The following is a 22983-nucleotide window of genomic DNA, read 5'->3' on the forward strand; positions in this document are numbered from 1 at the left end:
TACACAATAAATAAATAAACAGTAAAATAAATATTATTACTTTTGTTACCTTTTTCTTCTGTTTTGGAGCTTGGAAAAATATGGAGGACTTTTAGAGCTTCGTGATGATAACGTGTTGTGAAAAAATAAAAATTTACGGTAAAAAGTAAAAATCTCAAACTCTCAAAATTATCACACTACACACTTTATAATATTTTTCTCTCAACTCAATTGTGATTTTCTTCACAAATGAGAGATCTATTTATAGAAAATTTTTACAAATAATCCAAAAATAAATTACATCATTACCTTTATCATCACACACAAATTTCAATATTCAACAACTAATTTTACCTAATTTTCAACATTCAAATATTCAACATTCAATATTCAAATATTCAATATTAAAATATTAATTTTCAACAATGTTAACTAAATATATTTTTATACTTCAATTTCAAATTCACTTATCAATATTGTAGTCATTTCAAATCGATTGATTCTAAATTTTTTGATTTTAAAAACTCCTATAATTCCAAATCAATTAAGACAAACACGACCATAAATATTAATTTATGAATGAATAGCGTCGAGAGAAGTAACTTTTGTCTTAATTGTTCATATTTTAATTTAATATTGCCTCCGTTAAATCGTATGTAATTTAAAATATGATTTCTAAATATATTTTTTTTCCTCAAAAAGCAAACGTATATCAGAAAAAACAAAAATATTTTAATGTTTCGAAGCGAAACCAAAGTAAAAAAACGTATTATCTAAGTTCTAAATTTTGGCATTTTATGAATATTTTTTTTAAAAAAAACCATTATTGGTTTAAAAATCATTACTGAACAATATTCAATTTGATTTCAAATTAAAAAATGTAACCAAAATCAAATTCATTAATTTCAAATTAAAAAATGTAACCAAATTGAATCGATTCATGAACTTTATCGATTCAACTCGAAAAATATTTGATATGATCGAACTCAAACCGAAGTCAAATATATTCGGACTTTTGTCGTGTCAAACTTGAACACAAATTATTATGTTCGATGATTTGCAGTCATCTGCAATCTTTAATATTTTATTAATATAATTATATATCATTGAATAAATATCTTTCAAACCATTATTTTTGAGTAACTCCTTAATATGTTTGAATATCTCAACCCAAACTCGAACCAAAAAAAATTAAAATTTATAGTATTTCGGATCGAACTCGAGCTCGAATTATGTTCGAAAATTCGAGCCTGAAAAACCCTTAGTTACTACTCTAACCAATCACAGTCTGTCATATAATAAATCCTGTGAAGACAACAATCAGGTTTTCATGATATAATAAAGTAATTCTCACCCCACCATAATATATTTTTTGAAATAAAATAAAATCGGTAAGGAATGCAGAAAAACCATAGATGACAGCCACAATCTTGGATTGTAGTAATAAAAGCGAGGCGCCAAGCATTTAAATGACACGAGGGACTATGTTTCCTTTGTCGAAGGGGCTTTCTTGGCAGCCTCAGCAGCGGCTTTCTCAGCTTCAATTTCAGCAACAATGGCATCAATTTCAGCTTCTTCAAGCTGCCGCAGTCCCGCTTCTTTAGTCATCACCGCTACTTCAATGTTTTTTCCACCACTCTCGACAACCTTCAATGCCATAATAAAGATTGTTAGTCAACATGCCCAAAAAAATAGGGTATTCCACCCCAAAACAACCAGAGCAAAAGCCACGTATCACGAAATCAAGTAGCAGAAAGCAAATTTCAGTGAAAAGTAGAAGTACATCATAAATAATTGCCACTCCCCTTTCGGCCCATTATTCCACAACACGAACAACCTTCTGTGGAGCAACCACAGAGAGGGACATGGTATAGATTATAAAAGGTGTCATTTTAAAGATAAATCATAAGAGGTAACTGTAAACAAATTGATATCTTTATCTAGTTAAGTTTTCAGTATATATTAATATCAAACAAGGAAGTGTGCAGTAAGAGAGATATCATTAATGTATCCCACAAGTTTCAGAAATTAGACTTCTACAAAATGTACCCCTAAAAAACACATCAAATCATCACACCCAAATAAACAATCAGGTAAATGTAGACTAGAATCACGGTTCAACTCGCATTCAGAAACAGTATTATTTGAGTAGTATGAATGATAAAAGAAAAGCCAAAGGAATTATGCAGGGGATCATATAAGACCACCAAACTAATTGGCAAAGACATAATGAGAATGCTACTCACTATATAAGCTTTTTATCTGTCAAGTGCTTGTCAGATTTTATTCAAATATAGCAAGCCTCATATAAGAGGAAGATCATCAAACTTTGCTGACCTATTTCTAACGCAAACACAGTTTATAGTGAAAATTTGCCTAGCAACGCTTATGGAACAAGTACCTAGAAATAGAATCTTCCAAATTGACAAATCCATTACTGAGGAAAAACAAAAATTCAATCTAGACAGTGTGTTTATAGGGATCACAAAATATCCTCCGAGCATATGAATAATTAGTTCTGTGGAGATGGTTCTTGCAAAACCAAATACTGGTAACAGATGAACCATATGGAGTCCCACAAGTTTTATGGGTTAAAAAATAGATTAATTTGCCCTCTACAGCTGTTTCAATAGGGTTCCTCCAAACTAGAGCTAATTCAAATTACCCCTGATGTTGGTAACACTAGTATAAGACCTATCCATGACTAATTAGTGGTGTTATCTATCAAATGCTTATACGCTTATACATCATCACTTATCAGATGCCCCACTTTGAAACTTGAGAAAAGAACTTCAGGAAGCTCAATTCTGTACTAGACAGTAATAATAGGTTGAATCCTCGAAAACCATCAAAGATTGGGAAAGGTAGCAAGTATAACACAGTGGAGCCTAAACAGCACTTAGGAACGGAAGAATGTAAGAAAATAAACACGAAGTCATGCCAAAATGAGTAATTCACCTCTAGCAAAGCACGAATGGCTAACTTCACAGTCTCTTGGCCAGACGTTTCCTTGTAATTCTTCTCCAGGAACTCCCGTATAGAGTTTGAGTTCCTCCCAGTAGCATTTGCTTTCCATGCCGAAAATGTCCCAGATGGATCTGTCTGATAGAGTGATGGGGTAGCTGTGTGTGGATCAAATCCAATAATCAATGTTGAAAGGCCAAAAGGCCTCACACCACCACTTTGTGTGTACTTTTGCTGAAGCCCAGCAATGTACCGAGTGATGTATTCGACTGTCACGGGATCCTCAATAGTAAGCTTATGGCTCTGGCATTCAATACGCGCCCTGTTGATGAGGACACGAGCATCTGCTTTTAGCCCAGCGCAGGCCAATGCGATGTGATCGTCTAAATTCACAATCTTCCTCGCTGATCTGAAATACGCAAACAGTAAAAAAAAAACTTTCGAGCTTATACACTTCAAAGCATATGGACATCAATTCTCCATTTAAGAGAAGACAAATAAGTCAGAGATTATTTAATGTTAAGAATTAAGAAAGAACAAAGCCATTTGAGTTACATAGAAGCTGAGACTTGGCAGGTGAAACATGACCAAAAATCGTGATGAGTTAGGAAAAATGTTTTCGAGTCCTGTATTCTCAACTAGTAACTTCAAGTATCATATCAAATTCACTACTTTTAATTACTTCTTTCTCAAGAGCCTAGTTAACTCAAAAGACTCCCCCGTAAACAATTTAATCCTTTAAAAATGAATATACCCATTTTACAGTTAATCTAGAATTGGGAAATCACAGTAAATCACCATAAACACATAATTTCCACCCTAAACGCCTAAAATCTCAAGCATATACATTTTGTTAACCTCAAGTACAAAATCACCAAGAATAAATTTTTTTTTTATCAAAATTATAATCCCGAATTGTTCGTAAATGTGAGAAAAATAAATTATATCGACCTAGAATCCTGAAGCTTCGGAGTAGACTTCTTCTCGACAGCGAGTACAATGGTGTCAACGCCTCTAACACCTACGACGGCGTTACCTTTACGGACGGCTTCGAGAGCGTATTCCACCTGGAAAAGGTGGCCATCCGGCGAGAACACCGTAATTGCTCTGTCGTAGCGCGCCATTTGTCACTCTTCTTCGCGTGTGCAGCTGCGATTATCGCCGATCTGTCCTCTGAACTAGGAATTGGAAGCCTACACTGGGATCGAAGTATCGAACTTGACCAACACGAAAAGCAGCTGGGGTAAGTTATGGGCCGCCAGCTCACTTCGAAAGCCTTTGGGCTTACGAAGTGACTTTATTTTCAGTCCCATTAAAAACATGAACTTTGGGCCCTTTGATTAAACTTACCTGTGATTAGGTCGTATCGAGGCCTGTTCGCTTCATCGAATCTTTGTTGGCAAATTCCACAAAGTTTAGGGATAAGCAGGAGCAAACGCACCCAAAAAAGGAAATTAAAAAGGCTTGATCATACTCACCGACCGACCCCATCTGCATTATTAATTATTGCTAGTATTTTAGGATCCGAATGATCTACATAGTATAGTAGGTTTCTTGTGAGACGGTCTCACGAATTTTTATCTGAGAGACGGGTCAACCATATCGATATTCACAATAAAAAATAATTTTCTTAGCATAAAAAGTAATATTTTTCCATGCATGACCCAAATAAGAAATCCGTCTCACAAAATACGACAAGTTTTTGTCTACATAGTATTATTTTATGTAATTAATTAATAAAATTAATATTTGAAAATTTATTAAAATTATTGATATAATTATAGATATTATTATATCAAAAATGTTTTTATAAAGTTTCAGTCACATACCATCAATCACTTCTAGTGTAAAATATAAAATCGAAATATATATATATATATATGTATATATATGTGTGTGTGTGCGCGCGCGCGCAACCTTACGCATCATATAAACATGTAGAAGACTGCAGATAGGCTCCAACAAACCTGGCTTTTGGTGGGATTTTTCCCAAACTTCACACATTCGACTAACTCAATTAACGATCGAGGTGCAACAAAGATTGTAATATATATTGCTTGGACTTAGTACGGCATTGGTTGGGTTATTAAACGCCCTCCTGGACACAAGAAACGTCCAAAAATTTTAAAAATATCCTTTGCTTTAATATTATTTGGCTTAATAGTGGAAGTTGAACGGGCAAAGCATTATCTCTAAAGAATGATCAAGAAAGCGAATAGGGAGAGGCGATTGGTGGAGTAGAAATCAGTAGTGTTGCACGCCAATTCTCCTTCACAAGTCCTATCGAGCTGTACCTGAGGAGACTCCACTCCACTCCACTCAATACAGTAGCAACTGGCTTTGTGCAACACGTGTGGATGTTATCATATACACCTAGGCTTGGTGCCATGAAAGGAACATTCACAAATAATTGAGAAAATTATAATGTAGTGGTGATACTCTAGAAGTTCTCGGGTCATCTTAGAATTCGGGCTGTGGTGAAATTGAGAAGTTAAAGAAGCACCAACCAAGATCAAATCACCACGAGCACGGGTGAGCCTGACCTATAAGCTGAGCTCAGGTGGTGTAAGTCCGGGTAGTGTGATGAGTCAGATAACAGGGCTTCACATCATGATCATCTACCCGAACACTTTGGTACATGTGTCACTCTCGGATTCATAGGTATAAGATGCCATGATTTGATATCATTTGCGTGTCTTTCGGTGCATGTTTGGACATGTGATTAGATCAGGATTGATATGTGTTGTCAAATATGACAATGTCAGGGAGCAGTGCTTGAGTAACCATCTTGCCGTGAGTAGCAATCAAGCACTGAAAACAAGGTTATCATTGACTTTTCTTTTATAAATACCAGTTTAATTGAAAACAACATACTTTTCACGAGAAAACATACTCTCTATAGACTTTTCTTTGCGTAAAACACTTAACTGACTTGAGCGTCGGAGCGGTCGCGCCGAAAAAACTTCTGGCGCCCCACTAACGTCTATTTTAAGTGTGCAGATTCTCCTTCTGAGTACCATCCGCTTGATCTCCAGGGTGCTCGAGAAGAAATCCATCCGGCCCAGTATAATCGTCGACTAAACTCAATCCGATTTACACGGTCGATATCATGTAGGTTTACATATGGAAGTAATAGGGACCCCTCCACTTCCCATTTTTACTGCCAACTTGATCATTAATTACATTTGTAATCATTTAATCATGATAGTCATATAATAAATATTATATGATTTGTACGTACTATTGATTAATTTCTTTGTTAGCATGAAACAACAAATTCATGTCTAAAAATCCACTTAGCAAAAATCTTACGGTTCTAAAAATCTCAAAAAAATAAATAAATCGTTAGCATGCGTGTTGTTCGTGTATCATAAATCCCACAAACTTGACGCCCTATTTCACTTCATCTTCATTTGAATTATAGCTACAACGAATGCCACGTTATTCCTAATGCTATAAAAACCCCACTAATCCTTTCTCAATCAAGCATCCAACCTCGTCCATGTTCTAACTATACAACTTGTTTTACATTCTAGACCAAAAATCAATCATGTTGCCAAGAAGTCGAACTCTTCCTGCAAGAATCTACAACGGAGTTGTAAGCAATAACTAACCTCGTACGATTTTTATAACGTTTCGATTATAATATTGGATTTTATTATATTTTTTCTTGTGTGTTTAAGGTTGAAGAAAGGCATGATGTCCGGCATTACATGCAAGTTGAAGTCCAGCCTAAAGCTCAAAATAGCGATGCCCAAGCGATGAAACTTCAAGCCACTTACTCCAAGTGCTTCGACGACGATGGCCGCCTCAAGAGAACTGGTTTTTAATCTACCTGTCTTGCTCATTTCCAAATGAAATCTGTGTAATGCTTTAGAAAGCTTAAAAAAATTGTTTTTGTGAAATATAATAAAACGATTTAATAATACTTATTATGAGTTCGTATCAAACTCAGCCTTGACAATCGAATCATTAAGTCCCAGAGTTAGATTGCATATTGAAAGATAAATCAGACAGTTTCAACTTAGCTCATGGTAAACCAACTAATCCACACGGTGATGACACTTATTATCCTATGCAGGCAATTTGACAACTGCAACATCACATATTATCACCGCCGTGATCGGTTCCGGGGTGCTTTCGTTGGCGTGGGCAGTTGCGCAACTGGGCTGGGTCGCAGGACCTATTATTATGTCGCTATTTGCTTTAGTCAGCCTTTATTCGTCAAATCTCCTATCCAGGTGTTACAGGACAGGGGACCCTGTTACTGGGCAGAGAAACTACACGTACATGGATGCTGTGAAGGCTAATTTAGGTCAACCATCACTTCTATCCTTGTATTTTCTTTATTTTTGGTGTATTAATTTTGTCAAGTTTGGTGGCAGTAACATTTTAAATGGACACCAGGTGGGAAAAAGGTTCAGCTTTGTGGCTGGATACAGTACGGGAATCTGTTCGGTGTGGCTATTGGCTACACAATTGCTGCTTCTGCCAGCATGCTGTATGTTGGCATGTCTACATATATATGTAGCTTACATAACTTATGTTTCTACAAAATAAATTATTCAAGTAAGGGTAGAGTTGGAGTCACTTTGATTTTAAGACTAGTTCGTTTTGTGTTTGATCCCATTTATTGTTTTCTTATAAAGGGCTATAAGTAGATCAAATTGCTACCACAAGCACCACACAAAAGACGGATGTCATATGTCGGGCAATGGATACATGATAACATTTGGAATCATGGAGATTTTATTCTCACAAATACCAGACTTCGACCAAGTATGGTGGCTCTCCATAGTGGCAGCAGTCATGTCCTTCACATACTCTGGTGTAGGACTTGCTCTTGGCGTCGCCCAAGTTGCAGGTCTATATACACAATATCGAATCAAACTAGCTAACAACTTGAACAAGAAGCTAAAAGTTTACCACATATTTTTTCAGAAAATAAGAGCTTCAAAGGAAGCCTTACTGGAATCAGCATCGGGACTGTGATGGATTCTGGAGCAGTGGTTACTCCAATGAATAAGCTATGGAGGGGTTTGCAAGCTTTGGGAGCGATTGCCTTCGCTTATTCTTATTCGATGGTCCTCATAGAGATTCAGGACACAATAAAATCTCCACCAGCAGAGCAGAAAACCATGAGGAAAGCAGCTTCAATAAGCATCGGTGTGACAACCATATTCTACATTCTGTGTGGATGCATGGGCTATGCTGCTTTCGGAGACAAGGCACCCGGGAATCTTCTCACAGGTTTCGGGTTTTACAATCCATACTGGCTGGTCGACATAGCCAACATTGCTATAGCTGTTCATCTAGTTGGTGCCTACCAGGTAATTAAAACAAAAATCAATCAGAAGTCCACGACTAATCATTCATTTTTTGCTCAATTTAGTTCCTACATCACTAACAAAATGATGAAAACGCAAAAACTTTAGGTCTACTGCCAGCCCTTATTCGCATTTGTCGAAAAACGGAGTGCGCAAAAATGGAGCAGAAGCAACTTTGTGATGGCGGAATATGACATACCTATCCCATTTTATGGGGTGTATCAGCTGAACTTTTTCCGCCTAACATGGAGAACTGCCTTTGTCGTTTTGACGACCATCATAGCCATGCTGTTGCCGTTCTTCAACGACGTGGTTGGGATACTCGGAGCTTTAGGATTTTGGCCCTTAACGGTTTATTTTCCAGTGGAGATGTACATTGCTCAAAACAAGATTGGGCGGTGGACGAACCGGTGGATCGGGTTACAGATACTAAGCATGGCTTGTCTTTGTGTTTCTATAGCAGCAGCAGTTGGATCTGTGGCTGGTGTTGTCCTTGATCTCAATACATACAAGCCCTTCAAAACGAGCTATTGATATGCATGAAATCAGACTTGAATGAATGTATTATGAACTTTATATCGTGAATTGCCAAAACTACTCGAACTTTATCAGAATCCAAACAATAGTTAGATTTTACAATAAGAGAAACTGAATTGTCAAATAAAGAGAGAAAGATCAAGTGCAGGAAAGAGAGAACCGAGCACTCAAATGTGTCTAGGGCATGTAATGTAAGTCAGACCAAGTGAAGAAAAAAGTATAGAAATCATCATCCCTTGGACTATAGACAATCAGATGGGCAGTGATGTAGGGTCAATGCAAAAAAGAAGACAAAATTGAAAATGGTTAGCACCATAAGAAAATGCAGTTAAACAAATTAGAGGATTCTTTTAGCAGTCAAGCATTGAAATCAACGCAACAAAAATTCAATCCAACAGAAAAAATGAGTTTTTAGCACTCAAAGCATTGAAAATGGTGGAACTATATTATTTACTAATAACTTTTTAATACTTACAACTATAGTCTGAGATCGAGCATCGACAAATGTTCCATCATTGTGACGATGTGTAATTCGAAACACCTCCCAACAATTTTCCTAATGTTGTATGGGCTACATGACATAGTGTTTGGAGTGGAGAAAAGTGAAAAAAAACATGGAGACGACTAGATAGAGTAGAAATCTTTTGTAGTACACACCGTCACAAGGATGAAAATTTCGTCGATGCTCGATCTTAGGCAATAAATGCAAGTATCAAAATTTTATTTATTAGTAAATAACATATTCCATTTTTTGGTATGGAGGTTTGGCGTGATGTCAATGTTTGGAGGGCTAGTTGGAATTATATATGTCTCTGCTTGTTTTTTATTTGGAGAAAATTCCACCTTGCGAGTGACTATGCATTATATTTGTCTCTACAAGTTCTTGTCAAGATTTCTATATATTTGAATCTACATTAATGTTTATAATTTAAAGTTTCTATTGTAAGTTGTTTGAAATATTGGTTGTTAAATATTAAATAATAATTAAGCTCTAAAATGGATAAGAAAAAGTTTAACATCCACGTTGTGGTAATTGATAATTACTCTTACTTTTTTTTTTTTTGGCATGTATGAAACTTTCATTATATAAATTAAAGCTTCTATTGGAAGTTGGTTGAAATACTAATATAATTTTCTTCATTAAATATAAATTGAATGTTAAGATACTAATTAGCTTATATATTACATATTAATAGATAATAATTTCTTTTACATAGGATAATATGACTGCAAAAGTTACAGAAACATCTCAGGCTTCTACGATGGGGAGGAGCCACATACTCGATGACATAAACAACATATATTATGATGTTGTTGGGGGATGAAGAAGAGTCGTCTCTATGGCCTTGGCTCCCAGGCAAAAGTTATGTTTCCTCTTGCAATGTCTACTTCAATGGGTAAGGATCATTCAAGCAACTCATCCGCTGCTATAGAAGACTTGAGTGTTGGATCTCGGTTTTCTACACGCCCAAACGCAGCGGAAGTTTTAAAATTTTTTATTATATTTTGACAATCAAAATATATTTGATTTNTAGATCGTTCTTATGATTTTCCAGTTAATTTCTCAACTATCATTGATTATGATGAGACTCAACCCTAGTCGCCACCATATTAGTAGTTCAAGTTCTAGTTTTTCAATGGATGGACATAAAGGGAAAAAAAGTTGAAGAAATACATGATTAAGATGCCTGAATTGGAGTCTCAGTACTTCATTTTTTAAGCCCGAGACTACGTCTTTTAACTTTATTTGACAATCAACAAGTGTAACATATCAAATTTCTGCATTTTTCTTGATATCCAAATTACATACAACCAATTGAAATTGCATAACAAAACNTTCTAATCAGGTCCACGACCAGAAAATTTGTTCCTCTTCCAATTTGTATNCACGTAGTCGTCACATTTGGTAATAAAGAACAAGAAATTGCATAACACCAATTGAAAAAGATACGCAAATAAATGAAACACAATACTAACATAACCGTACATCCAAGCATGCATGTTTTTTACATATTGTTGAGCTAAAATTTATTCGATTTTCCAGCAAGCGTGTGTGGGAGTAATCAGACGTAAGCAACATAAATAGTATATTCCAAAACTCCGTAGAGGGGAGTAGGGTCGACAGAGTAAGTGCTGGTGATCGCGAATCCACGTGCCATGCGGAATACTCCGGTGCCGCCAACCACCGGCAGCTCACGTGTGGCATTCATTATCTGATTCCTTCCTGAAATAGACAGTGTACTTCCATTATACTGACCGGACGTAAAAACAAAGTTAAGGTTCATGGTTAATGCCGGTATCTCCAAGTCCGAGGAAGTGATCAGCCCTTGAACCCTGCCCAGTTCCTCCGAATCTCTTTCAGGCCGGACTGTCAGCAGATCATCCACTACGCTAACTTGGCCGAACGAAGTGGGCGAACTGGAAGAGATGGAAGATCTTGCTAACTCGTATACAGTTTGATTTGGACCAGCTAAAATGTCTTGAATGAAGAAATGGAGCTTGGCTACCTTTTCCTTTTGATGGATTAGGCTTCGAAACCATTCTAAATCGTCATCCGGCCTTCGTTTTCTGGCGACCGAATTCGGTATTGATATCATCAACGAGGAAAGCATCAAGATCACAACTATTAGGTTGGCCATGCATGCAATATATATATATTTGGTTTCTAACCAAAATTTATCTGAGAATTTACCAGCAAGGAAAGATTACAAGTAATTTGTATATAGCAAGCCGGTGGATGATAACGGGATTATATAGCAATTGGGAAAATTTTTAATGGATTAATTATTTTTCACGCAAAGGAACATTCAAGCCGAGGTGGTTCCTACGAGAAACTACAGAAACTGTGGCAACGAGATTTTACCCATTAAGATATTCAATTCTTATCCCATTAATTTGTACGTGGAGCCTGAAAATAAGATTATATATTTTTCTAAGAAACATCGATTTCTACCAAGGATTTGATTATTTCATAGAAATATTGATCAATAATTCATTGAAAGGGTTACATTCATATTTTACGATTTTAATTTTGAATTGATTAATTTTCTTGTCATATCTTCACTATTTATATTTTGACTATATCATTAATTTAATCGAATCATTGTTATCACTCTAATTTGATATTTATATTTATTTTGTATAATAATATTGTTTGTCGATATATATTTGACTTATTATTCGTTTGCTTCGTTGTTTGATCAAAGAGATCAAGAAGAGATAGGTCAAGTTTTGCTTCAAAAATATCACAACAAATTAATATATAGATATACAAAGTAAGTCTCATTTGAGACGGTCTCATAGAGCTATATCAGTGAGATACGTCTCACAATCTTGAACTGTGAAACGGTCTAATAAGTGTTTTTGAGTAACATGAAATCTGACTTGAGATGGAGTTCGTTTTCTTCGTTTTGGGTGTAAACCAAAATTTCAGAATAATCGATTTTTCTATCTAATTAAATTGTAATAGGGATATAATTATGAACTTTTATATGAAAATAAATTTTTGGTTGCAAAAAAAAAAAAAAAAGTAGATATATAATGCCAATCACCACACATAATTAATAATCAACAAATCATGACACATCAAATTTTCCCTACTTCTACACGAAAGTATGCGACCAAATAAGCTGCATGATTCACGATTGATTAACTTTTACAAGTTTATATTTTGTCTAGGAAAGTAAAAGTGGGATATAATAAAAATACTAACTCATTCAAATCATCAATATGAATTCAATTATTTCCTAGTATAATATATACACACAAATTTACTAAAATACTAGATGAACATGCGATATCTTAGTGTGAAGTGGACATAGAGACAGACAATATATCAAAATTATACATACAAATTTTCTAAAATATTAGATGAACATGCGATATATATAATTTTGATATGATGTCAATCTCTATGTCCACTTCACACTAAGATATCGCATGTTCATTTAATATTTTAGTAAATTTGTATATCATGTATATTTTTCATATCTTAATAAAATATTTATTTATTTTTATCTATATTTTTTAATTTTTAAATTAAATAATCATAAGCTCGCAATATAAAAAGTTATCATAAGGTTGTTTATCAATCAACAACCCACAAAATGAATTTTTGTGAACACAAAAATTTAAACAAACCGATCGAGCCTAAAAGTAAAAACGAATTGAAGAAACAAAATAATTTTATTAGTCATCGTGCAATGAATCAAATTACAATTCTTAGGGAGTTTTTGGAAAACTTTTGGTTATTTTAAAGTGATTATTCTAGAGATTTACTTTGTACTAATATTTTTTCGTATTAATTTCATAGATTTGCTCGTCGGTGTGATCTTCCAGCGTTACGTGGATCTGCATATCTTCGCGCACGTCAGGTTTTTAAAGCGTTTTCTTTACAGAAAATTTAATATTTAATTTTAATTTTTGCGTAGTATTTTATTTATGAATTTAAGCGTAGTAGATTATTTATTTTGTAAATCATTCATGAGTTTTTTTACTAGATAATTAAGTTAAATTGATTAAAAACCGTCGCTTCATTAAGCTACGTTTTTTTTCAAAAACCGTCGCTTAATATAGCGACAGTTAAGTTAAACCGTCGCTTAAATTTAGCGACGGTATTTTTCAACAAAACCGTCGCTAATTTGTAACGGTTATTGAGAAACCGTCACTGATAGAAGGTGACGCGACCTCCGGTTACGGACCACCAAACCGTCGCTAGCTTCTTTTTTTTTTTGGTAGTGTTGGCATTTGGAAATAGAAGTGTAGAGCTAATACAAGCTAAAGTTTGAATGTTTAGAAAATAATTGCTTCCAAACTTATTTTTTATTTAATTGACAATCATATCCTTAAACTATATAAAATAAAAATATTTTAATTATCTAAAATTTGATACTCACACCATCAACAATATGTTTATACAACTATTATTATATTATGAATATTGTATCAAAATTAATTTATTTTAATAACATGAATACTTGAAAAATATATAAGATTAATAAAAATAAAAATATAAAAAATGACAATTTTTATAAATACACAAAAAATATGTATAAAAAAATTCTGGAAATGAAAATTATATAAAAATGCAAAATATTATTTAAAAATAAATGTAATATGATAAATATTTTAAAAATATAAATATCAACTTATAATTTTAAAACTTTAAATTTAAAAAAAAAACAAGAAAAACCATCACTTTTTGCTTCTAGCTTTTGGATAAAAGTTATAGAATCTGTAACTGAAGTTAGACATTCACAAGTACTCAAAAACACTATTTTAATACGATTACATGTGTTACTTGTGCGCACAAAATAATTTATTCGCATACGTCTGATTTAATTGCTTACATAAATCACAGATTTGTTAAGAATATTAGATTCCTTCGAAATTGGGCCTGTTTTGGAGNAAAAAAAAAAAAGAAGAAAAACCATCTCTTTTTGCTTTTAACTTTTGGATAAAAGTTATAGAATCTGTAATTGAAGTTGACATTCACAAGCACTCAAAAACACTATTTTAATACGATGTGCGCACAAAATAATTTATTCGCATACGTCTGATTTAATTGCTTACATAAATCACAGATTTGTTAAGAATATTAGATTTCTTCGAAATTGGGATTTCTTAGAACTTGAACTTTGTTCTTATGTTCTTCATGTCCACATTGTCTTGAATCAAGACTTATACTTGGCCCAACATTAAATTATTATTATTATTATTATTATTATTTTTTAATTTTTTCGCTTTTATGTGAAGTCAAACTCATGCTTCACGTGAAAAATGTTTATGTCATTTCACCTCAGTGACGATAACATGAATTACTCATTTAATGGGATTTATTTCATGGTAACGCAAAGCAAATAAAAATTATTTTCATTCACTTTTCTTTCTTCCGAGTTTTTTATAATGAACAATTTCGAGTTTTGAGCAGCTCGTGTCTTGAAAACAATTTAGATTTCTGCAATACGTGAATTTACTCAAGTATAAATACATGGTAAATTTGAATTTTTGATTACGTATGTTTGTCTTTTTGCGATTTTGGTTTTCTGTGTTATCAAATTCAGTTTTAGTCATGCATCTATGTTTTTTTTTGTGGTAATTTTAGTTTTTTCATGAGGAGTGCTGATGTAACGTTATATTCATCAGCATCACATTAANGTAAAAATCTCAAACTCTCAAAATTATCACACTACACACTTTATAATATTTTTCTCTCAACTCAATTGTGATTTTCTTCACAAATGAGAGATCTATTTATAGAAATTTTTTACAAATAATCCAAAAATAAAATACATCATTACCTACATCATCACACACTAATTTTCAATATTCAACACCTAATTTTACCTAATTTTCAACATTCAACATTCACATTTTCAACACAAATATTTAACACATTTTTAAATAATTTTTCAACAATATATATATATAAATGGGAGCCAATGAATGGCTTCTTAAACCTTCAACATCTCGAGCAAATGATTTTGGCCTTTGATGTTTCTTTCGTATTGAATTCTGTACGTATATGTGGGTTGGATTTTGATTACTGTTGAGCATTGATCAGTATATTTCAATGTCAAGACAACGAGAAGAATAAGTCCAATATGTGAGTCATGGAAAAGGAGTTATGGGGCCTGTTTAGATAATGCTAATGGGTTGGGCTAAAGGGATTGTGGGATCGTTATTAGATTATCTAGTCTTATATATAATTACCCATTAGTTCTGTTAGCTGGACATCGTCTTCTTATTTTTACTTCATACCTGTAAACTTGTTCTGCTCTCTTTGATCGTCAATAAAAGCTTTTCTCCGAGTTTGAAGTGGATGTAGGCATTAAAGCCGAATCACTATAAATCCTTGTATTATTTGTCTCTATCAATTGATATATGTTTGGCTGCTAATCGCTATAATTCTTGTCTCTACGATTCTTGATTGTGTTTGAGAATTCTTGTGGTTGTGGAAGGTCATTTTTCATAACAAACTGGTATCAGAGCCAGGTTCTTAGTGTTTCTCGGTGGTAATATTATCAAGAATGGAAATCACTCACGTCGAGATTGAAAGGTTTGACGGAAAGACGAACTTCTCGATATGGAGGAAGAGGATGAAGGCAATTCTGGCACAAATGAAAGTTTCCAAAGCTCTTGAAGGGGAAAAAAATATGTCAACATCTCTCACACCCGATCAAAAGGCAGAAATCCTGGAGCAAGCGTACAACACTCTCATTCTGCATCTAAGTGATCGTGTTCTACGTGAAATAGATAAAGAAACCAGCGCAGCAGGTGTATGGGTAAAATTAGAACATTTGTACTTGACGAAGACTCTTTACGATCGAATTCTCGTATGATGTTTTCTCAAACATTAGATCGTTTTTATGCTTTTTCAGTTTATTCTTCACCTATAATTGATTCTGATGAGACTCAACCCTGGTCGCTATCAACCATTCAAGTTCTAGTTTTTCAACGGATGGACTTAGAAACATTTGGATGGTTATGCATGTTTTGTAGAATGGGATAACATATGTTTTTGGTATGTTTCATACTTAAATAGTTTAATTTGTACAAATATTTGTTCTGATATGGTGTTGTGGTTTAGATTGATTATATTATGTTTTGGTTGTCTTTATTGGCTTTATTGATTATCATATTGTGTTGTAATTGATTGTTTGGATTGTGGATAGAGATAAGAGAAGGCTTCCGCAGGAAGGTTAGGACCCTAATTTTGAGACCTGATTGGAAACTTGATTCCTAACTAGAGACCGAAATTAATAAATCCATCTATAATTCAGAGATGAAATAAAACATATCAGTCACTAAACTAGATACCGAATTTATCATATCGGTCCCTAAACTAGAAACCGATGTTGTAAATTCGGTCGCTAAATTAGAGATTGACTAGTTAAACCGGTCTCTAAGTATTAGTGACCCAGCTCATGGTCATATAATTAAGAAAATAAAAAATCTAAAATAGAATAAAGGGGAAAAAAAGTTGACGAAATACATGATTAAGATGCCTGAATTGGAGTCTCAGCACTTCATTCTCTACTTCATTTTTTTAGGCCTAAGACTACTTTTTTTTAACTTTATTTGACAATGATCAACAAGTGTAATATTTTCTAAATATTCAAATTGCATACAACCAATTGAAATTGGATTACAAAACACGTAGTCGATCGTCACATTTGGTAATAAAGAACAAAAATTGCATAACACCAATTGAAAAGATGCGCACATAAATGAAACACAATACTAACATAACCGTACATCCAAGCATGCATGGTTTTTACATATTGTTGAGCTCAAATTTATTCGATTTTCCAGCAAGCGTATGTGGGAGTAATCAGACGTAAGAAACATAAATAGTATATTCCAAAACACCGTAGAGGGTAGTAGGGTCGACAGAGTAAGTGCTGGTGATCGCGAATCCACGTGCCATGCGGAATACTCCGGTGCCGCCAATCACCGGCAGCTCACGTGTAGCATTCATTATCTGATTTCTTCCTGCAATAGACAGTGTACTTCCATTATACTGACCGGACGTAAAAAAAAAGTTCAGGTTCATGGTTAATGCCTGTATCTCCAAGTCCGAGGAAGTGATCAGCCCTTGAACCCTGCCCAGTTCCTCCGAATCTCTTTCAGGCCGGACTGTCAGCAGATCATCCACTACCCTAACTTGGCCGAACGTGGTGGGCGAACTGGAAGAGATGGAAGATCTTGCTAACTCGTATACAGTTTGATTTGGACCAGCTAAAATGTCTTGAATGAAGAAATGGAGCTTGGCTACCTTTTCCTTTTGATGGATTAGGCTTCGAAACCATTCTAAATCGTCATCCGGCCATCGTTTTCTGGCGAACGAATTCGGTATTGATATCATCAATGAGGAAAGCATCAAGATCACAACTATTAGGTTGGCCATGCAATGTATATATATATATATATTTTCTAACCAAAATTTATCTGAGAATTTACCAGCAAGGAAAGATTACAAGTAATTTGTATATAGAAAGCCGGTGGATGATAAAGGGATTATATAGCAACTGAGAAAATTTTAAATGGATTAATTAATTTTTACGCAAAGAAAGATTCAAGCCGGGATGGTTTCCGTACCCACAAGAGATTTTTTCCTACAAGAAACTACAGAAACTGTGGCAACGAGATTTTACCCATTAAGATATTCAATTCTTATCCCATTAATTTGTGGAGCCTGAAAATAAGATTATATATTTTTGTAAGAAACATCGATTTCTACCAAGGATTTGTTTATTTAATAGAAATATTGATCAATAATTCATTGAAAGGGTTACATTCATATTTTACGATTTTAATTTTTAATTGATTAATTTTCTTGTCATGTCTTCACTATTTATCTTTTGACTATATCATTAATTTATTCGAATCATTGTTATCACTCTAATTTGATATTTATTTGTTTAATAATATTGTTTGTCGATATTTGACTTATATTTGCTTGCTTCGTTGTTTGATAAAGAGATATATCAAGAAGAGATAGATCAAGTTTTGTTTCAAAAATATCACAACAAATTAATATATAGATATATAAAGTAAGTTTCATTTGAGACGGTCTCATGAAATTATATCATGAAGCTATATTAGTGAGATATGTCGACTTTGTCTATATCTACAGTGAAAAATAATATTATTGTCATAAAAAGTAATAGTTTTTAATGTGTTCGGAGATACGTCTCACAAACTTGAACTGTGAAACGATCTAATAAGAGCTTTTGTGTTATATGAAATCTGACTTGAGATGGAGTTCGTTTTCTTCTTGTTGCTTTGGGTGTAAACCAAAATTTCAGACTAATCGATTTTCTATCTAATTAAATTGTAATAGGGATATAATTATATATGAACTTTTATATGAAAATAATTTTTTGGGTGCAAAAAAAAAAAAAGAGTAGATATATAACACATAATTAATAATCAACAAATCATGACACGTCAAATTTTCCCTACTTCTACACGAAAGTATGCGACCAATTAAGCTGCATGATTCACGATTGATTAACTTTTACAAGTTTATATTTTGTCAAGGAAAGTAAAAGTGTGGGATATAATATATATACACACATATATATATATACATATATATGTATGTATGTATGTAGACACACACACACAAATTTACTAAAATATTAGATGAACATGCAATATCTTAGTGTGAAGTGGATATAGAGGTAGACAACATATCAAAATTATATATACAAATTTACTAAAATATTAGATGAACATTCGATATATATAATTTTGATATGTTGTCTACCTCTATGTCCACTTCACACTAAGATATTGCATGTTCATCTAAATTTTTTTTGTAAATTTGTATATTATGAATATTTTTCATATCTTAATAAAATATTTATTTATTTTTATCTATATTTTTTAATTTTTAAATTAAATAATCATAAGCTCGCAATATAAAAAGTTATCATAAGATTGTTTATCAATCAACAACCCACAAAATGAATTTTCGTAAACATAAAAAATTCAATCAAACCGATCGAGTCTAAAAATAAAAACGAATCGAAGAAACAAAATAATTTTAGCCGTCGTGCATTAATGAATCAAATTACAATTCTTAGGGAGTTCTTGGAGAGCTTTTGGTTATTTTAAAATGATTATTCTAGAGATTATTTTGAAGTTGGTGTTTGGAAATAGAAGTGTAAAGCTAATACGAGCTACTAAAGTTTGAGTGTTTAGAAAATAACTGATTCCAAATTTATTTTTTTTTATTTAAATGACAACCATATTCTTAAACTATATAAAATTGACCTATTTTAATTATCTAAAATTTGATACTCACATCATCAACAATATGTTTATATAATTATTATTATTATATTATGAATATTATATCAAAATTAATTTCTTTTAATAACATGAATACTCGAAAAAAATCTATAAGATTAATAAAAATAAAAATATAAAAAATGACAAAATTTTCATAAATACACAAAAAATATGTATGAAAAAATTCTGGAAATGCAAATTATATAAAAATGCAAAATATTAATTAAAAATAAATATAATATGATAAATATTTTAAAGATATAAATGTCAACTTGTAATTTTAAATTTTAAATAAAAAAAAAAACAAAAGCAAGAAAAAACATCAATTATTGCTTCAATATTTTGGATAAAAGTTATAGAAGCTGTAACTGAAGTTGACATTCACAAGCACTCAAAAACACTTTCATGCACCTAGAATTTAGGAAGTGCTTCCTAAAAACGCTCCTAAACACTATTTTAATACGATCACATGTGGTTACTTGTGCGCACAAAATAATTTATTCACATACGTCTGATTTAATTGCTTACATAAATCACAGATTTGTTAGGGATATCTTGGAACTTGAACTTTGTTCTTATGTCCTTCAACTCCAAATTGTCCTAAATCAAGACTATCTAGACTAGGCCCAACATTGAATTATTATTATTATTAATTTTTTTTAATTATTATTTTTAAATTTTTTCGCTCTTATGTGAAATCAAACTCATGCTTCACGTGAAAAATGTTTATGTCACTTCACTTCCATGACGATAACATGAATTACACATTTAATGGGATTTATTTCATGGTAACACAAAGCAAAAAAAAATTATTTTTCATTAACTTTTCTTTCTTCCAAGTTTTTTTTAATGAACAATTTTGAGTTTTGAACAGCCCATGTCTTGAAACCAGTTTAGATTTCTGCAATATGTGAATTTATTCAAGTATATATACATGGTAAATTTGAATTTTGATTTTGTATGCTTGTCTTTTTGCGATTTTGATTTCTGTGTTATCATATTCAATTTTAGTCATGCATCTATATTTTTTTTGGTAATTTTATTTGTTTTTATCAGGAGTGCTGATGTAACATTATATTCGTCAGCATCACATTAATGTCATATCAACGTCACGTCAGAAAATAACTAAAATGTCAAAAAACAAAAAAAAAAACAAAAACAAAAAACAAACTGTAATTGAAATTGATAACATAAAAAATAAAAATTGCAAAAAGAAAACATACAATATAAAATTAAAATAAAATTTTCTTTTAACTTAAGCACCAAACAAGACTTGGTTTTATACTTATGTATTTAATTCTTGGAAGGACGTTGGATGTTTCTTTCGTATTGAATTCTGTAAGTGCATGTGGGTTGGATTTTGATTACTGTTGAGCTTTGATCAGGATATTCCAATATCAAGATAATGAAAAATAATAAGCCTAATAAGTGAGTCATGGAGAAGGAGTTATGGGGCGTGTTTAGATACATGCTAATAGGTTGGCTTAAAGGGATTAGTGGGATGGTTATTAGATTATCTAGTCTTGTATATACTCACCCATTAGCTAGTTCTGTTAGCTGGACTACTTCATATCTGTAAACTTGTTCTGCTCTCTTTGATGGTCAATAAAAGCTTTGCTCCGAGTTCGAGGTGGATGTAGGCATTGAAGCCGAAGCACTATAAATTCTTGTGTTCTTTGTCTTTATCAATTGATATATGCTTGAATCCTAATCGCTATAATTCCTGTCTCTACAATTCTTGATTGTGTCTGAGAATTCTTGTGGTTGTAGAAGGTCATTTTTCATGAAAAAACTGGTATCAGAGCTATGTTCTTGGTGTTTCTCGGTGGTAATATTATCAAGAATGGGAATCACTCACGTCGAGATTGAGAGATTTGACGGAAAGACGGACTTCTCGATATGGACGAAGAGGATGAAGACAATTCTGGTACAAATGAAAGTTTCCAAAGCTCATGAAGGGGAAAAACATCTGTCAACATCTCTCACACCCGATTAAAAGGCAGAAATCCTGGAGCAAGCGTACAACACTCTCATTCTACATCTAAGTGATCATGTTCTACGTGAAATATATACAGAAACCAGAGCAGCGAGTGTATGGGTAAAATTAGAACAATTACTATACATGACGAACAGTCTTTACAATCGAATACATCTCAAAGGGCAATTATTCAGACTCAAGATGAGGGAAGAAAAATTCAATGAAGACAACCTTGATGAATTCAAGAAAATCTTTATCGCACTGAAGAATCTTGAAATCAACAACGAAGATGAGGACATAGCGGTATTGATCACGAATTCTTAACCCAAATCTTATAAGATCTTTGTTGACACAATGAAATTCTCAAGAGACAATATATCTCTTGATGAGGTGGTGACTACTGTTAAAGCCAAAGAAAATCAGAAAAAGAAGGGAAAGAATTATGAAGATGGCGAAGAGTTGATAATGAGAGGAAGACCAGAAAAGATATGCAAACCTACAGGAAAATGAGTAGAACTAGATCAAAATCTCGAAAAAAACCGACCCATCAAAAACAAAAGACACCTCAAAGTCACATGATGAGTTGAAAGAATTGTGTTATATACCTAAGTTGCATTAGAATGAAACAACCAAAAAGTTTCCAAAGGCTTGTTACACATTGGACAAAGAAAGTAAACAAACATTGTATAGTTGGGTGAAGGAAATCAAATTCCCAGATGGATATGCCTCAAATATGGCTCGATGTGTCAATATGAAAAGTTGAAAATGTTTGGAATGAAGAGTCGTGATTGTCATCTCTAGGAAGACGTATACGTGTCATCTGGGAAGGAGGAAGAGTTTAAGACAACATGGAATTTGTATTATCAAGTACAATACAAAAAATTATTGCACAAGTGGAGAAAAATGAGTCATCCTCTAGAACATGTTCCAAATGTTGTGTGGGCTACATGACAGAGTGTTTGTATCGGAAAAAAGTGGGAAAAAAAACTTGGAGACAGCTAGAAAGAGTTGAAATCTTTCGCAGTACACATCGTCACAAGGATGACAATTTCGTATATGCTCGATCTCAGGCAATAAATGTAAGTATCAAAACTTTATTTATTAGTAAGTAACATATTCCATTTTTTTGTATGCATGTTTGGCGTGTTGTCAATGTTTGGAGGACTAGTTGGAATTATATGTCTATGCTTGTTTTTTATCATGAGAAAATTCCACCTTGCGAGTGATTATGCATTATATTTGTCTATACATGTTCTTGTCGAGATTTCTATATATTTGCATCTACATTAATGTTTATAATTTAAACTGATGGACTTAGAAACATTTTGATGGTTATGCATGTTTTGTAGAATGGGATAACATGTGTTTTTGGTATGTTTCATACTTCAATAGTTTGTA

At 33.0% G+C, this 22983-nt stretch overlaps 4 protein-coding genes across 4 annotated transcripts; 1 reads left to right on the plus strand and 3 right to left on the minus strand.

Moving 5' to 3' along the window:
• Window positions 1-1287: 1287 nt before the first annotated feature.
• LOC140985432 (proteasome subunit alpha type-7) lies at window positions 1288-4166 on the minus strand. Its single transcript, XM_073453298.1, has 3 exons — window positions 3895-4166; window positions 2938-3352; window positions 1288-1626 (listed from the first exon to the last, which is right to left on the minus strand). Exons 1-3 carry the CDS (start codon window positions 4065-4067, stop codon window positions 1462-1464), a joined length of 753 nt encoding a protein of 250 aa, XP_073309399.1. The 5' UTR covers window positions 4068-4166; the 3' UTR covers window positions 1288-1461.
• A 2100-nt stretch (window positions 4167-6266) lies between these two features.
• Window positions 6267-8873, plus strand: LOC140984801 (amino acid permease 3-like). The gene is made up of 7 exons (XM_073452427.1): window positions 6267-6541; window positions 6627-6765; window positions 7025-7258; window positions 7351-7444; window positions 7593-7807; window positions 7885-8273; window positions 8379-8873. The coding sequence occupies exons 1-7, from the start codon at window positions 6494-6496 to the stop codon at window positions 8802-8804; spliced, it is 1545 nt and encodes a 514-aa protein (XP_073308528.1). The 5' UTR covers window positions 6267-6493; the 3' UTR covers window positions 8805-8873.
• Window positions 8874-10763: 1890 nt separating this feature from the next.
• Window positions 10764-11546, minus strand: LOC140985260 (dirigent protein 21-like). The gene has a single exon (XM_073453057.1). The coding sequence runs from the start codon at window positions 11444-11446 to the stop codon at window positions 10871-10873; it is 576 nt and encodes a 191-aa protein (XP_073309158.1). The 5' UTR covers window positions 11447-11546; the 3' UTR covers window positions 10764-10870.
• A 5486-nt stretch (window positions 11547-17032) lies between these two features.
• Window positions 17033-17801, minus strand: LOC140985124 (dirigent protein 21-like). The gene has a single exon (XM_073452879.1). It carries the CDS (start codon window positions 17713-17715, stop codon window positions 17140-17142), a length of 576 nt encoding a protein of 191 aa, XP_073308980.1. The 5' UTR covers window positions 17716-17801; the 3' UTR covers window positions 17033-17139.
• Window positions 17802-22983: the final 5182 nt, after the last annotated feature.

Source organism: Primulina huaijiensis, chromosome 9 (genome assembly GCF_012295235.1).
Source record: "Primulina huaijiensis isolate GDHJ02 chromosome 9, ASM1229523v2, whole genome shotgun sequence".
Classification (NCBI taxonomy): Eukaryota; Viridiplantae; Streptophyta; class Magnoliopsida; order Lamiales; family Gesneriaceae; genus Primulina; species Primulina huaijiensis.

Bases quoted from the DNA above. Each gene is read 5' to 3' on its own strand.
- LOC140985432 (XM_073453298.1), bottom strand. From the start codon at position 4,067: ATGGCGCGCTACGACAGAGCAATTACGGTGTTCTCGCCGGATGGCCAC. The intron at 3,353-3,894 runs GTCGATATAATT...TGCGTATTTCAG, and splicing joins CCGAAGCTTCAGGATTCTAG to ATCAGCGAGGAAGATTGTGA. The intron at 1,627-2,937 runs GTGAATTACTCA...ATGGCATTGAAG, and splicing joins CCATTCGTGCTTTGCTAGAG to GTTGTCGAGAGTGGTGGAAA.
- LOC140984801 (XM_073452427.1), top strand. From the start codon at position 6,494: ATGTTGCCAAGAAGTCGAACTCTTCCTGCAAGAATCTACAACGGAGTT. The intron at 7,259-7,350 runs GTCAACCATCAC...AATGGACACCAG, and splicing joins TGCTGTGAAGGCTAATTTAG to GTGGGAAAAAGGTTCAGCTT. The intron at 7,808-7,884 runs GTCTATATACAC...ATATTTTTTCAG, and splicing joins TGGCGTCGCCCAAGTTGCAG to AAAATAAGAGCTTCAAAGGA.
- LOC140985260 (XM_073453057.1), bottom strand. From the start codon at position 11,446: ATGGCCAACCTAATAGTTGTGATCTTGATGCTTTCCTCGTTGATGATA.
- LOC140985124 (XM_073452879.1), bottom strand. From the start codon at position 17,715: ATGGCCAACCTAATAGTTGTGATCTTGATGCTTTCCTCATTGATGATA.